Source organism: Gallus gallus, chromosome 1 (assembly GCF_016699485.2).
Source record: "Gallus gallus isolate bGalGal1 chromosome 1, bGalGal1.mat.broiler.GRCg7b, whole genome shotgun sequence".
Taxonomy (NCBI): Eukaryota; Metazoa; Chordata; class Aves; order Galliformes; family Phasianidae; genus Gallus; species Gallus gallus.
Genome location: NC_052532.1, coordinates 51,294,264 through 51,310,128, shown reverse-complemented (window position 1 = coordinate 51,310,128; position 15,865 = coordinate 51,294,264). Strand labels below are relative to the sequence as shown.

At 48.7% G+C, this 15,865-nt stretch overlaps 1 protein-coding gene across 1 annotated transcript; it reads right to left on the bottom strand.

Moving 5' to 3' along the window:
- Positions 1-515: 515 nt before the first annotated feature.
- Positions 516-14,510, bottom strand: MFNG (MFNG O-fucosylpeptide 3-beta-N-acetylglucosaminyltransferase). Its single transcript, XM_416278.7, has 8 exons — positions 13,654-14,510; positions 9,354-9,402; positions 7,560-7,662; positions 7,310-7,463; positions 6,603-6,688; positions 5,301-5,466; positions 4,545-4,630; positions 516-3,695 (listed from the first exon to the last, which is right to left on the bottom strand). The coding sequence occupies exons 1-8, from the start codon at positions 13,999-14,001 to the stop codon at positions 3,629-3,631; spliced, it is 1,059 nt and encodes a 352-aa protein (XP_416278.4). The 5' UTR covers positions 14,002-14,510; the 3' UTR covers positions 516-3,628.
- Positions 14,511-15,865: the final 1,355 nt, after the last annotated feature.

The following is a 15,865-nucleotide window of genomic DNA, read 5'->3' as shown; positions in this document are numbered from 1 at the left end:
CTATTCTTCTCTCTCCCCTTCAAGCCTTTAGCAACAATTGCAGTTTCCCACCTATTTCAACTAACTTCTCTTTTCCCCCTGAAGAAAGGATAGTCATTAGCATTTTTTGCCCTGTCAAATTGGGCTTTTCTTGTAAAAATTCTTTGCAGCTCAGGGAAAAGCATATAAAAAAAGTTATTGTTAACATGAAAGCTCCACTTAATACTTTACATTTCAAATACTGTAACTGGCTTTTTCCCCTCCTTCCCCTTTCTCTGAATCTTCAGTACACAGCTTAAACATCATTAATAGTGTTCGTTGCTATGGTGTTGGGCAGCTGAGGCCTCTGTACTTGAAATCCAGAGCTGCACTTAATGTTGTACAACAGCAGGGTCATGCCAACACCTTTGGCTTTGACCCCATTTTTCCCAGTAAAATAAAAAGACCATGTCTCCATCCCTTTTAGTTCTTGGGATAGATTTTTTTTTTCTTTAACTGCAATGAGAAATGGGAATGTGAGAGAGGGGGAAAAAAAGGAAAGAAAAACACAACATTTTAATAGACCCAATGGAACCCTTCCAAAAAAACTTTGACTGTTACAATCTGTTACATCAGAAAATCATGAAGGAGAATTAAAAAAAAAAAAAAAGATCAGCCCATGAAAAGTTTCACATGAGATTGTTTCTCATTTTCCCAAGCAGCTAAACATTTTAATAAACTAGGAAAATGAGACTGTAAAACCACAACATCTAACAGCAAGCCTCAGGGGCAGGAACCATTCCTGAAACTAATTTTAACTCAGGTTTTAACACTGATCAGATTTCAAGAGGAGAATGTCCCCTTAAGCTGTTTCTCTGTTCTTGGAGAAGCCTTGGTTTCTTATGTTGACTCAGAAAAGCAATTTTCTTCCCAGTGCATTGCTGTCACAGGCATATCAGGACCTTTCTGTCATTCATTTCTCTACAGCCCAAGAGATGCCCTGCCCAGACATCTCATTTCTTCTCTGTTTTCTTATGCGAGAGGATGTTTTCCACAGAAGTGGCACTGCTCCTGTATCAAAGCCTCATCTTAAATGATCCCCATGCAGCCACTCAAGGACCCAAACCATTGAACAGCCATACTGAAAGCACTGCACCAATTCAGAACAGCTGAGGCCAGGACCCAACAAAAGCTTCCAGGTTCTTCACAGGGAAGTGAGTCTGCTGTACCAGCCTCTTCTTCTCAGGCACACAAATCACATCATGCTTTGGCTGACATTGGAACATCTACAGATAGAACTAGCATTTTCACTACAAGACTTATTTAACAACATAGCTGTAAGTTGAATGAGGATAAAAGAAAATATCCAGGTAGTGTAGATTCACAAAATCACAGAATGGTTGGGTTGGATGGGACCTCAAAGCCCACCCAGTCCCACTCCCTGCTGTGGGCAGGGCTGCTCCCCACCAGCTCAGGCTGCTCAGGGCCCCATCCAACCTGGCCTTGAGCACCTTGGGGGATGGGGCACCACAGCTTCCCTGGGCAGCTGTGCCAGTGCCTCACCGCCCTCTGAGTAATGAATTTCCACCTAACATCTAACCTAAATCTCCCCTCTTTTATCTTAAAACCATTCCCCCTTGTCCTAACACTATCAGATCATGTAAAAAAGTTGGTCTGCCTCCTGTATATCAGCTCCCTTTATTTCTTCTCGTGGAAGCATTTTTCATCTTCTCGTTAAGTTCAAACAAAACCATTTGCCCTTTGGGCAGAACTTTTTTTTACGCTGCACTGATTGTCTGATACCTGGGTTGTCTCTATTTTGAGCTCCATGTCTCACATTCGCCCGGAATGGTCAATGCCATTACGTAGTTCCTGCCACTGCTCAGCATGAATTTCCAGTTTAAAGACATTTTGTGCAAGAGAAGAAAGCGGGGTTCTTGGCTGCTTCACAAGCTGCCTAAAGCTCACAAGAACGACCAGGCTGGAAAGCAGCTCCACAGGCCCCCCTCTTTCTTCTTCATTGGTAATTAAAGTGCTCGTTCATTTCTAGGTCCCTCTTTGATGAGGTAGGGCTTTCTGATGCCTTTTCTTTAAGCCTCATGCAAGCTGTGCGGGAGACGCTGGTGGCTGAGGTGTGAGGTGGGATGGGGAAACAGGGTGACCAGCTTCCAGTATGGTAGAGGCATGGCAATAGTCCCCCTTGGCTCTGCCAGCCCACCAGCAGCAGGCTTAGTCAGATCAGCAGCAGCAAAGCTGAGCGGCTCTTTGGAGAAAGGGCACGTGTGCCTTCAACCAGAGATTACAGGAATCTCTCTGATTCCAGCAGTCTGTTTTGAAGCACTCTTTAAAGAGAAATACCTGATTGTGGTGCTGCCTGCCATGTAAAACAGCCCCTTTGCCTTCCAGCTTTCCCTGCATCACTCTCCTCCAGCCATTTATTCAAGTGTACAAGCACAAAATGGTGCCAAAGTTCATTCCCCATTGAGTGGAAGTGCCTAGCTTTCATGGCAGGATCTGTGCTGAGAAAGGGGTTATCCATAAACATGCCAGAAAGCCTGTAGCCTATTTGGGCTGGCTCCTTCTCCCTGTTGTCTTTAGCAGGGACAGCAGGAAGGCAGAAAGCTGCTCTTAGCATCTGGAGGAAAGAAATGCAGAGATAAAAAGCTCTTTGCCCTGCAGTTTCCATTCCTTCATGACTTAATTTTTTCTGGTCAGGGCACAGAGAAGATTATAAAGCTGTAACCTCTAATCCGCTCCCGAGCACTCCTTCTCCATCTCTTCCTTTCTCCTCTCTTTCAGCCAGTTCTAATCCTTTATGTCTCCTCTCTCACAGGTAGGAGTTGGAGTCTAATCTCAGACGACAGGTTGATAATTAGAGCAAAAGATTATCCTGACCCCATATCAAGAAGGTAAAAAGAGAGGAATAATGCAGGGCCATACAAGATCAAGCCTTCGGTGTTCAGAGCAGGAAACATTCTCATCCCCTTCTCCCCTCCCGTGCTCTGTACTTCATACTCTCTCCCTTGTCCCATCCAAGGAGTGATTCTTGATTTCTTACATTTCTTGCCCACCTCCCCTCTGATGGCCAAGAGCTGTGTTTTTTCAGTGCTCATTCAGCACAGAAATGATCACATTTTCCATTTCTGAAGGGAGAGTAGAATCAGAGTTTAACGAGGCAGAGACTCAGCCAAAGGGCTGCAGCTGGGAACAGTGGAAAATGGGAAAAGCCCAGGCACATACAGAGAAAGAAGCCTCAGAGAGGCTGAAGCCAAGGCACACTTTCAGCGACGCTCAGTCTGGCACTGCATACCCTGATCCAGCACCCTTCTAATTCAATGCAGTGAAACTACAACAAGGAGCAGTGGGTCCCATCTCCACCCACATGCCCAGCAGTCACCATCCAGTCCTTAATCTGTTCAGAAAAGCATGCTGTTCCCATCTCTTGTAAGCGTCCCAGCACAGATGGGAAGCCCATCCACATGTCCAGCCCATGTTATCCATCTTTGTCACAGATCTCTCTTGTCCTGTACCACTAGTACTCAGCAAGGACCAAAAAGCCCCAAGGCCACCATAGGTAAGGGGAAGCTGGGAGCACCAAGCTTCTTCAGTGCCCCATCCCCTACATGCACAAGGTGAAGGGATATCACCAGGACCCACAGTAGCTTGGGCATCACCAGCCAACAGCCTGCAGGCACCAGGGGGTATCAGGATAGAGATGGCAGTGGAGAGATCGAAACCTGTAGGGGAAGAGTGAAGGAACGTCACATGGCAGTTTTTTAATGCAGAACAAGGTGGGGAATGGAAAGCTTCTCTCTCATGTCACATACCACATCAGATGCTCACTATGCATTATGGTTCTCTGGGACTGGCTGCTCTTCTTACAAAGTCTTGATTTGCCAAAGCTGAGCAGTCAAGCTTTCCTCCAACACCTGAATCCTGCTATGGACCATGGAGCCCAACTCATTGCTCACCCTGATCACATTCAGTGAGATGGGGACTGTACCAGACCCTGCTACACTGCTCTGTAGATGCCCTTTTAACTGCACAGCTGTTTCCCACCCCTGCTATCTCCAGCCAGAAGTTTCCTACCCATGCTCTGCAAATAACAACTTTAGGTTTGTTCACTCAAAGCAGAGCAAGTAAATCAAAGAGCACTTTTATTTGCAGTCATCCTGAAGCAAACCTTTTTCTTTTCTCCCTTCAATTTTCTCAGCAAAACAAAGAAAGTAAAATAAAGCAGAATTTCCTCTCCTGAGTTTAGAAGAGCATTTCAGTTCCTGTCCCAGAGGACAAAGGTTAGCTTGTTCCTTTTCTGTGTGAAATGAATGGCAAAACTTTTGGTTCAGTAACTGTTCAAATAAAATGTTATAATACTTATTTTCTTTCCTTTCATCCAAAATGGTTTGCAAAACTTGTGTTTGCGAACATCTTAATGTTGGTGTGATCCTCACCCAAGAAGACCTGCAACTGCAAGGCTTTTGTCCCTCACTCTAGACCTCCTACCCCCTATTTGGCTGCCTGCCCCTGCCACCCTGCTGTCCTACAGCTCAAACCTCAGCAGTGCACTGAGCACTCACACCCCATACCTTGAGGGATCTTCCTGGGGTGAGAAGGGACCACTGAGTCTGATAACGTTGAGCTTGTTCTCAAAGACACCATAGCTGAGTGTGACCTGCAGAGAGAGGCAGGGAGAAAGGAGCAGGGAGGGTGAAGTGATATGTTCAGGAATCTGCTTTGAGTGACAAAATCTCCCATTCTTGTTCCATCTCTGGTGGCTTGGCCTCTGCCTTCCAACTCTCCTCTCCTCCTTTCCATGATAGAATACTGTAAACGCCCCCAGCCCTAGAAGCATTCAAGGCCAGGCTGGATAGGCCTGGTCTAGAGGGAGGTATCCCTGCCTATAGCAGGGGGGCTGGAACTGGATGATCTTAAAGGTCTCTTCCAACCAAAACCATTCTATGATTCTGTGATTCTATGGTCCACTACGTGAGTCACCTACACCACTTGATCTACCCAAGCAAGGCAGACATGGTGCAAAACCCTTTCCCAACCAGTAAGTGTTTCTCCTCATCCTGATACCATGATCCCTCCATGGTCTGCCCCCATCCTCCCCTCACTCCCTCTGCACATGCTATCCACCACTGATTCACTGCAATTGGCATCTGTGCTGCAGGCAACATCTGCTCCTTATTGCAAGGAAACATTTGTTGGCAAAATATCTTCAAAAGTGCAGACAATTGTTTCAGTTCACATCACTGCCACCAACTGGCAACATAAACCCCCCCCTTTTTCCACCTCCCCTTCCTCTAAAATATGTATCTTGTTTTGTTTCTGTTGCTCACCTGCTGCATGAGGTCAGAGGTGGGGATGAGCTGCAGATTCTCCAGGTGGGAGTGGAAGAGCCTATTGGGCAGCAGCTGCCCACCAACTTTGCACTCAATGATGTAACCTATGGTGCAGTCATCTGGCAGACGGATGAGCTCTGAGGTGCTCAGGAAGTTCTTGCCACTGGAAGAGAGCAGGGCTGCATGAGTTATGTAAAGGGGCAGGGGGAAATATAGGCAACCACTCCACTGAAAACCAGAGTAAACCTGGAAACAAGGCAAGAAATCCCTTAGTCCTACTGCAAAAATGTGAGGTTGTGTCTGCTCTTCAACCATGTCCAACCACACTGTCCCATCAATTGCTCAATGCTATTCCTGATAAATAGAATCACAGAATCGTTAATCGTCAGTGTTGGAAAGACCAGTGAGATCATCAAGACCAACCATCAACCCATCACCACCATGCCAACTAAACCATGTCCCATGTCATCACCACCACAGGCATAGGCTGATGGTTGGTCTGGGTGATCTCATCGGTCTTTCCAACACTAACAATTCTATGATTCTATACGTGTCACTTGAATTTTACCCCAGATAACAGATCATTATTCTTTCTGGATCTTGCTCAAAGAATGTATCAGGGTCTTCATCTAAATCAGTAAAAACTGGACCATGAGCAACCCAGTGTGGACCAGGTCTGTCTTTCTGAGTATGAAAAGATTTGGTTAAGGCTGGCACAGATGATTCCTGTTGATGTTTGCAGATACAGTCTAAAAGATAACCTAGGGCATCCTGGAAAACATCATCAGATAGGTTGGGCTAACACATGTCCCCAAGACCTACTGCCATTCTCTATGCATCAAGCTGAGGAGATGACCACGGACACTGTAAGCAGCTGAATAGAGTTTAAGGTGGGGGAACTGGAAATTAGATCAGGAAGGAGGCAGAGGAGGTTGGAAAGAGACAGAGCTCAATCTGAGCACTTACAAAGAGAGCCAGAAAAAGCTGAAAGAAAAAAGAAGGAAGGTTGAGGGATAACCAGAAGCTGGAAGGAATTGGAGGAGGAGTGTGTCATTGTGTGATAATGTTTGCTGATGTGCCTGCTCCTGTCTTTCTCTAATCAGGTGGGAGACCCACTCACTACATCCTTCCTCCAGTCCCACATGCTTGTGGAATTGAAGTGCATGGCTCTTTGCACCCTTCCAAACATCCCTGCAAGCATCACATACACAAATCCAGACTTGACACTGGCAGAAGTTATTGTGTGTGTCTGTGTTCCTAATCCCAAAGACTCACCTACCCAGTGACTGCACAGCTTACCTGGCCCAAGGCATCATCTTCCTTGCCAGCTTGCGACTGATGCAGAACCCAGCTCCTCCTGTGGCAAACCAGAAGCGCACAGATTTCTGGAGAGAAACAGCAGAGCAAATCAATGGCAGAGGCTCAGATGACACCATGCTCCCTGAGCTGGGAATGCTACAAACACAGCTTTAACAGAGAGATAAACAGCCCTATTGTCACCCCCCAGCTGCTGCCCAGTACAAGCACCTGTCAGCAACACAGTCCCCATTTCAGTCTCCTCATATGGCTGGGAAGTCAGGATGAGCAAAGACTGCTAATATGTAACTCACAACCAAAGAGAAAAAGAGCCAGCAGGGATGAGGATACCGTTGGCCAAATCACAGCACATGTGCTAAGAAAGGTTAACTGGAAACCAAGGCTGAGTTGTGCCAGATGTCCCATTTGGAGCAGCCAAGCTCCTGCACTGGAAAGTGGGCTGTGCAAGGCAGGCTGATCTCCCTGCAGATGGGTACCCAAAGGCACAGCAGAACTGTTGGACATCACCTTTCTTCCTCAAGTGAGATTGGAATGAGTCAACACATGCTACCACATTCAGACAAAACCACTGAGTTTTCAGCTGATGTCTATTGCTCTTGGGACTTTTCTCTCATCGGAGTAGAGCTATGGTCAATGAGTCAGAGCATTAAAACCAACCCCCAGCTGTCCCACCCTGCCACAGACTGTACCATCTGGTTGTTAGGTAGTGTTTCAGAGGCTCGAATGGGTCGGTTCAGGCTGGGTTTCCCAACGTAGACATCCTTCATTGCAGAGTAGGAGGACAGGAGCTTCAGGAGGGCTTCAGGGTTCAGATAGTTGTCATCGTCCAAATGGCAGAACCAGCTGGAGGGAGATAGGAGGGAATATACAAGAGATGTGCAGTAAGGAGGTGCCAGCATCCCCAAGAAGAAGTTCACTTTCACAGCAGCCCCAACTCACCTCTGGTCACTGGACAGGAATGCATCAAACTCCGCAGCCATCTTGCAGGAGAGAGCTGAGTGGCTGTGCTCAGTAGAGCAGTTGGTGAACACCACATGGTCACCTGTGGGTAGGGAGAAGGCTGTGGCTTAGGGCTGACCCATACAGACATGGAGAGGACTTCTGGGCAGGTTTGCTGGAAGAGGTTTGCTCACGACCAGATTCACCATAGTCCCTCAGTCCAAGCCTGCTGTGATGTTGGTTTCATCTCCCACCTGCTCAACACTTCCCCTCATCAACCTCAAGACATTCCCTCCCTACAAGCCTTCTTGGAAGGCAGTTCCTTGATTTTATTTTTGCTTTTCCTCTTCGCTCATATATATAATATATCCTCATGTATATGAGCTCATATTTGTATCAACATATAAGGGGACCTGTAAGAAAGACAAAGACTTACTAGAGTTAGTAATCATAGAATCATTTGAGTTGGAAGGGGCCCTTAAGGGCCACCTAGTCCAACTCCTGTGGAGTGAGCAAAGACACGTACAGCTAGATCAAGGTGCTCAAAGCCCCTCCAGTTTGACCTGGAACGTTCAGAGGGATGGGGCATCCACCACCTCTCTTGCAACCTGCTCTAGTGCCTCACTGCCCTTATTGTAAAAAACTTTTCTTACATCCAGTCTGAATATCCTCTCTTTTAGTTTGAAACCATTTCCCCTTATCCTACCCTAGCAGACCTTGCCAAAGAGTGTGTCCCATTCTTTCTTACAGCCCCCATTTAGACATTGAAAGGCTGCACTTACGCATCCAAACAAAAAGACATTTGGTCTCTGTATGGCAAACAGGTATAGAACCAGAGAGATTATCCCATTACAAAGAAGAAATGAAATAAAGATCTTACCCGTATTCTGGACTTGCAGAAGGGCTCCAAGAGAAAGGATCTCCAGATAGGAGACCTCTATGGGAGTCGGTCCTTAAATGGGGTCTAGGAGGGGTGGAGCCAGGCTCCACCCCTTCTGGTCACTCAGGTGAAATTGCGTTCACCTGTGCCCCTGCGGCTGACTCAGCACTCACCTCAGGTGGTCAATCAGAGGTTCAGGCCGTGATTCAACTGTTCCCATACAGTTTCCAATCAATAAGACAGGGAACAAGGGTTTTAAACTTAAAGAGTGCAAATTAAATTGTACATAAGAAATTTTTCACAGTCAAAGTGATGAGATGCTAGGACAAGAGAATTTGTGGACATCCTATCATCGAAAGTGCTCAAAGTTGGGTTGGATGGGGCTTTGAGCAAGCTGATCTAGTGAAAGATGCACTTGCCCATGGCATTCTCGTATCTAGATTTCACTCCACAAGATTCACCCCGATCTGAGCACCCTGATCTAGTTGTAGATGTCTCTGTTCATTGCAGTGGAGTTGGACTAGATGACAAAAGGGTCCCTTCCAACTCAAACGATTCTATGATTCTTAGAATATGGCATAGTGGGGACAAGAATTTAGTCATCAGCTCAGCACTCTGCTTTCCAAATTGCCATCTGCACCTTGCAGATATCAGAACCCTTATCACTACTTCACTGTGGCCCCCACGAAGAGACAAAGCCCAGAGAAAGCAAAGCATCCTGCCCAAGTTAGATCCCCCATCAACTACAACTCTGCCCATGGCCAGAAAGGGTACAGGAAACAGAGAAGAGTCTTTTCCCATTCTGCTTGTACTGTGTGGCTACAGCCTGGAGTTAGCCATCATGCCTGGCCTCCTCCAAAGGCCGTGTTAGCTCATAGTGAAGGCAGAGATGGTGATATAGGAAAGGTGGTTACCCATTCTCCTCTTCAGGGCATCATCTTCTTCATCTGTGAAGACATACGTCTGGAGAGATGAGAAAAGGACATTACCATCAGGCGTGGAGCTGGTGCTTTCTACTGCATTCCAGGCACTGGGCAGCAGAGGAGAGGAGGGACGGTGGCTACCCCAGTCCTCTCCTTTCCCACTAAAGCCTCTCCAAACCCTCACAGACAGTGCATGCAGACCCCACCACCACCACTGCACCCCATGCCCTCACACTGCTTCATGCTGCTTCCTTCCAGTGGCCTCGAAGGGTCTGGGAAGCTTGCTTTGCTCTTGGACGGTCCTGGGGGCTGATCCCTGCACTGAGCAGAATCAGCATTCCTGTGACATCCATCACTCCCAGCCAGCACCATTCCTGCTTGCACTGCTTTATTTTCTCCTGAAGCTTAGGAAAGAGGAACAAGAGGGCCTGCAAGACTCAGAGAGAGGGTGGAGGAGGCCTGGTTTAAGTGTCAAATGGAGAAAAATGAAAGCACTGTGGCCAAGCAATGCTCACGCTGAAAGGAGAACATCTGTTTGTGTGTTAAGTGTGCTCAGCCCCCTGCCACTTCCCTGCCTCCTCCTTCTCTTCCTCCACCCCCAGGCTCTCTAATCCCCCTCTGTGCCATTATGTGGCACATCTCCCCCTCTTTGGGTCCGGGCAGGGATCACAGCTCAGGGAGAAAAGCTTTCCTCAAGCAGAAAATGAGCTTTCATGAAATCAAAAAGGAGGTGCATGCCTTAAACAGCCTCTCCACCAGCTGCCTACAGGCTGGTTAAACACTGCACCTGGGCAGGGACAAAAGGGACGAGACAGATGGACAGCAGCTCCTCGGAGCTTGTCACTGTTCTGATGAGATGTCCTTGTTTCTACACCGCCCCGCATTCACTGAGTGCTTGGGTTGGGTGATGTGCCCTGCATCAGCGATGTGTGGGAAGAGAAATGATCTGAACACACAAGTGAGGCGATGGAGGGCCCTCGGAGAGCACCCAGTCAAGCAGAGATGGCAGGATGGACAATCTCAAACATGCAAGCTGTGGTGAGTCGGCAAATTCCTCTCCTGTCTCACAGCTGATTGCAAAAACTGACTGTGCATACAGTCCTACCATGCCTCAGCAAGATAAGCCATCTTAGCTTAAACCACTTTCAAGGTGGTCATGGGACTGGAAGCAATTAGCAAAGTCTCAGGTGAAGGAGTCCTGAGTCAGGTGACCATATCTTAATGCTCAAACACAGCAGAAATTCCAAGTAGTGTGGGACTCCCCTTGCCAGCACATCCAAAGGCAGAAATTTCCAGTATAACAAACATTTCATCTTAAGAAAACTATTCTGAAACCACTGAAACTTTCTGACATGTTCAAAAAAACAGAAACATCTCTAGAAATGACTTGCTTACAGTTACAAAACCAACCAGAAATCATGTGCCTAATAAACTTCATATCTCATTGCCTATCTTTCTTTCTATTTATGGAAATACTCTGAAGCACTCACATTCCCCTAGATGCAAAGGGGAATGTTTACTTGCAGACACCTGGCATACTCCTCTAGGAACCCAAGGCTCATGGCCACCTTCTCTGGAAGGTGACCAATGGGCCCATGGAGCTGCCATTCTAGCGCAGCTTCCCACTCGCCTTCTACACCTCATCTTCTCCAACACCGTTTCTCCTGCCAGGGGTTGACAGAAATCACACCAGGAGCAGGCTGGAAGACATCCTTCAGTTCTGGAGCAGAGAAGTGGGAGGAAGATGTGTTTGATGGGTGCTAGCAGTGCTATGGAGCCACTGGTGTCCAATGGGTTGACCTGGCAGCTCTCCGTGAACTTAAGTGCCCATGTGATGGGTTAACATGAGGCTTCCTCAGCCCACATTGGGAAAGTGGCCCAAGCAAGAAAAACAAGAAAAAGGGAATAAATATGTGGAATCTGACAGTCCAGGTCCACATTAATCTCCCAAGCTCCCAGAGTATTCCTTCCCCAGGAAAAAACAGCCTCCAAAATGCAAACACATCAACAGGGGTAATAGTACAGCTGGGCAGGAAACTGGTCCCCTGCCCAGAGAAGAGATTCAAAGTCTACAGTGTGTTCACAACACTGAAAGGGTGAAAAAACATTTCAGGGTGGGTCATTCCAAGTTTTCATTGCCATCAGTTGGATGTTTAGGTTGCTGAAAGGAGGGGTGCTGGAATTTGTTTATATTACCAAACAAAATGCTGTTTCAGACCAGAAAACTAGACTTATCTCCATCAAAATGTGAAGAGGCCAATGGTGCCAGCAACCTCAAGCTGCTGTTCAGCCTAGACAGTCATCAAAACACTTGTGCTTCGATGAAGCTTTTTCTAATTAAAAGACTTTTCCTTGATAATTTGGCTCCTGCACAATCTCTCCTAACCATAAAAGATCACAGCTGGCCTTGCCTCCTGTTGCAGTCACCTAAGCCTGTCCTTTGAGGTCTAGGTTACTTCCTCCGGGAGGGCACTATGCAGGAACCAGCTCTAAAGCCAGGCTTGGCATCAGGATCATGGCCAGCTGACAAAATTTCCACACTGGCTATATTTTTTTGTTGTTGTTGACATTCATGTATTTCTCTTTGCCTCTCCATCCCTCCCCTGCCCTCAAGGCCATTAAGTACAAAAAGCAGAAGAAAAACATGGAAAATTGAGGGGGTGGGGGGAGGAAAGTGCTGACCCTGTAACAAAATATGATAGCAACAAAAAAACACTGTTTAAAAATGACTGACTCTCCCATTTGATCCCTTCCTTCCTATTCTCCTACAAATGAAGTTTTCCTATAGGTGGGCAGCAGCACAGAAAATTCACTGCCTCTTCTCAGGTTGGACCATCACTTGTCTGCCAAAAAGAGATGATGTGGTGAATGTGGGGAGACGCTGTCTAAATCCTGTCATAGAATCATAGAATCACAGAGTCATGAAGGTTAGAAAAGACCTCTAAGATCACTTGGTCCAACTGCCAGCCCATCCCCACCATGCTCACTGACCACGTCCTCAGTGCCACATCCACACGGCTCTGGAACACCTACAGGGTCAGTGACTCCACCACCTTCCTGGGCAGTCTGTGCCACTGCAGCACTGATCTTTCTGAGATGAAATTTTTCCTGAAATCCAACCTGAACCTCCCCTAGTGCAACATAAGGCCATCACCTCTCATCCTATCATCTGCGGGACAGTCAGACATCTGCCTGTCAGTTGCACGAGAAGGGAAAGTTGAGCTGCTGCGTGCAAGCCCACTCCAAAAGCTCAGTTGGAAGTGTTTAATGAAAGCATGTGCCCATGGAGCTGTTTGGTTTCTCCAAAGGACTGCTGGGCTGAGAGGAGAAGTGCATGTGGAGGAGGAAGCAGGGTCTCTCAGATGCCTAGGACGGTCGCACAGACAGGAGAGGAAGTGTGCCCGAAATAGGACATGATTTCCTGTGACTACCACAGCAGCACCAGAAAGTGGAAAACCACCCTTACCCAGAAAACCCTGCACTGCTTCAAGCGCTCTCCTACCCAAAACCTCCACCCCCGCCTCCCTTCCGCACATAGGCCTGAAGTCATCTTGTTGCATGCAGGCAGAGGCAAAAGGAAAAAAAAAAAAAAAAAAACCCTTTGGGGACAGCCACGGGATTTTTTTGTTCTTGAGGAGCAACTTTGTGAGGGGGGAGAAGCAAGGAAGAGAAATTCTGCCCACCACAAAGCCACCCTGCAGAGCAGCACAGCTCCATACCCTGCAAACTCATGGTATGAGGAGGTGGGAAGCCACCCTTTCAGACAGGTTGTGGAAGGTCTGTTCTGCCCATCTCAGGTGTCCAGGGCAGTCTGTGGTGTTAGTCGTTAGATATAATGAAAAAATCTCCTCCATCTCAAGCCAAAGGCATTGGGGTTAGGTTAGGCAATGGTGATGATTGCTAAGAGCACTCATGGAATCACAGAATATCTCAAGTCAAAATGGACCCATCAGGATCGAGTCCAATTCCTCACTTCACACATTACCACCCAAAAATCAGACCCTATGTCCCAGTCTTCATGGGAAGAGCACACTTCAGCCTCTCTGACCACCACAGCTAAGCACCAGTGGAAGCTCTTCAGCCTCTCTGACCACCCGCCCCATGAAACAGCTATCAGTGCAACATTTCACAGGGTAGTGTCCACCTTTCAGTGTGAACAGAGAGCAGAATTAAGGAAAATGAGGCAAAGGAAAGAAACACAGTGCCCAGTCTCCCCTTTTGTTGGCTTTGTCCCTCCCCATTGGCTCCCCTTGCCATGTACACTCTCTGTAGCCCAAATCCACATGCTCACCTGCTCTCTTGCCCGGGATATCCATGTGTCCAGGAGCAGCTCCATCCTGCTCTGGTGAAATCTCTTGGTGGTCTTCACAGCTACAAAAACATCCCCAAGAGTCAGGTTCCCTTCAGTCTTGTATTTGTCCAGAGAATGGACTTGCAGGTCCCTCTGCCCAGTGCCACCACCTTCCTTGGAATCCTCTGGGCCCTCGTGTGTTCGTCGCTCTGGATTCTCCAGCATCCGCTCCCTGAGCCCTGGGTACCCTGAGGTTTCCTGAGCCCCACGGTGCCGTACAGAGAGGAGAGTCACACTGACCAGAAAGACTGCAGCTCCGGAGAGACCCCGTATGAGCCTGCGGCCCATGGCTCCCAGATAGCCCAGGTAAGAACAGCTTCAGCCAGCCCGTACCTCCATGTGAATCTCTCTGCTCTTCTTTAAGCCTTTAGAAGGGTGAGATGAACTGAGAGCAAAGTATGAGTAGGATGTGGCTAAGGACTTGGATAGATGAAGACCAGCAAGATAAAGCAACAGATGAAGCAACGGGAATTTCCACAGACCAAGGGTGCTAATCATCCAGCAAGATGGGGATACGTGATGGGAAAATACTCCGAAGTGACTGGTGGGTGGCTGGCACAGGCTGTCAAAGGGACAGCAAGCGTTCCCGCTCCTGGTCGTGAGGGTGGGAGTCCTGCGATGGAGGCAGAAGGGTCAGGAGAGGAGATCAGAGCCATTGGTGGGGTGTCCAGACAAAGACATCAGTTCCTCAGAAGACAGCAGTCAGCGTAACCAAGCCATAGTCTCCAGGGCAGACACATGGGGCTGGAGCAGGGCTGTGGAAAGGGGCTGCCTGGCCGTCCACCTGCTCCCTCTGTGTGGCTGGGTCCCTGCCAGCCCCCGGTCCCGCCTCCGGGCGTGGGGCGGAGCGCCAGCCCCCGGGGGAGGAAGAGGATGGAGGGGGGAGGATGAAAGGGGGCAGCCCCCAGGCTGAAAGCGGATTGGCTTCATCTGCTGCGGCGGGTCCCCTGGCTGAGAGCACTCCTAGGTGACAAGCAGCTGATGGGGAAGGACAAACCTGTTGCTTGAGTGGTTGTCCTCTTCCCCCGGGAAAGCCCAGCCCCTGCTGTATGGGAGGGCACAAGCCCTGTGCAGCCTTTCGATGCTACAAGGGCATAGGGAACGGATGCAGGTTCAAGTCAACAGGATCTCACTAGTGCCTGGCACCTATGTCTGACACTCACCTCCCCAGACCACAATGCCAGCCCACTCTCTTGAAAACACCTTTCCTACTGCCCCCTGCCACCCCAGCGCAGGGACCACTGCGTTTGCAGTCAGCACCATGGACTGCCCCGTACCTCTTCTGGGTGAGCCACCTTTAGGCCACTCCAGCAAGCACCTGAGGGGCACGGAGAGGTAACAAGCCCAGGATGGGGCTGGAGCCCACCCCCACCCCAGACTCAGTGGAGGAGCAAGCATGGGAACAGCGGGATGACAGCGCTCCACATAAAAATCAGAGCGCATCCTTAGGGAGCTGCAAGCTGTGGGCATCGAGTATGAGCACAGCAAAAAAATAATAATAATACAAGGAAGAAAAAGGGGGGAGCTGGGTGAGGCATGGCTCCCTGGCTGTGCCACGTGACGAAGACCTTCTCCCTTGCACATCTGATTCTGGGTGGTTATAAAAGGAGGTTAGGGCAGGATCAGGGTCACCCCTGCTCCTGAACCAGAAATGACCTCTAAGTATTTCAGCCACATCTGTAGGCCCAGACAGATGTACAGGGGCTTTTGGCACAAGTTACTCAGAGGAACTGTGGATGCTCCATCCCTGGAGGTGCTTAAGGCCAGGCTGGATGGTTGGATGGGCAGCCTGACCTGGTGGGTGACAGCCCTGGTTGGGGCTGGATGGGCTTTAAGGTCCCTTCCAACTCAAGCCATTCTATGACTGTGGCTCCCAAGCATCCTGCAGCACTGGCTCAGGAAGTCTTCTGGGAAAGAAAGGGGGACACAGGTGGAGGTTCCCCAAAAGAGCCCGCTGGGGGCTGCCAGGGTGACCCAAACCACCTTGTGCAAAGGATTGTGTTGAGCAGCAGAGCAGGTTCTACCCAACCAAGGGCAAACCCAAACATGCCCAAAGCTAGAAGTGACCCCAAGCTGCCTCAGCTCTGCGTGGGACAGCATGGGGAAGGGCTGGTGGCCACCTGCCATGACACACACACACCACTTGGCCCCT

Excerpts from the sequence above, each read along its gene's own strand:
- MFNG (XM_416278.7), bottom strand. The coding sequence starts at position 14,001 with ATGGGCCGCAGGCTCATACGGGGTCTCTCCGGAGCTGCAGTCTTTCTG. Across the intron at positions 7,464-7,559 it reads TTCCTGTCCAGTGACCAGAG|CTGGTTCTGCCATTTGGACG; the intron begins GTGAGTTGGGGC and ends ATCTCCCTCCAG. Across the intron at positions 4,631-5,300 it reads CCTCTGACCTCATGCAGCAG|GTCACACTCAGCTATGGTGT; the intron begins GTGAGCAACAGA and ends CTCTCTCTGCAG.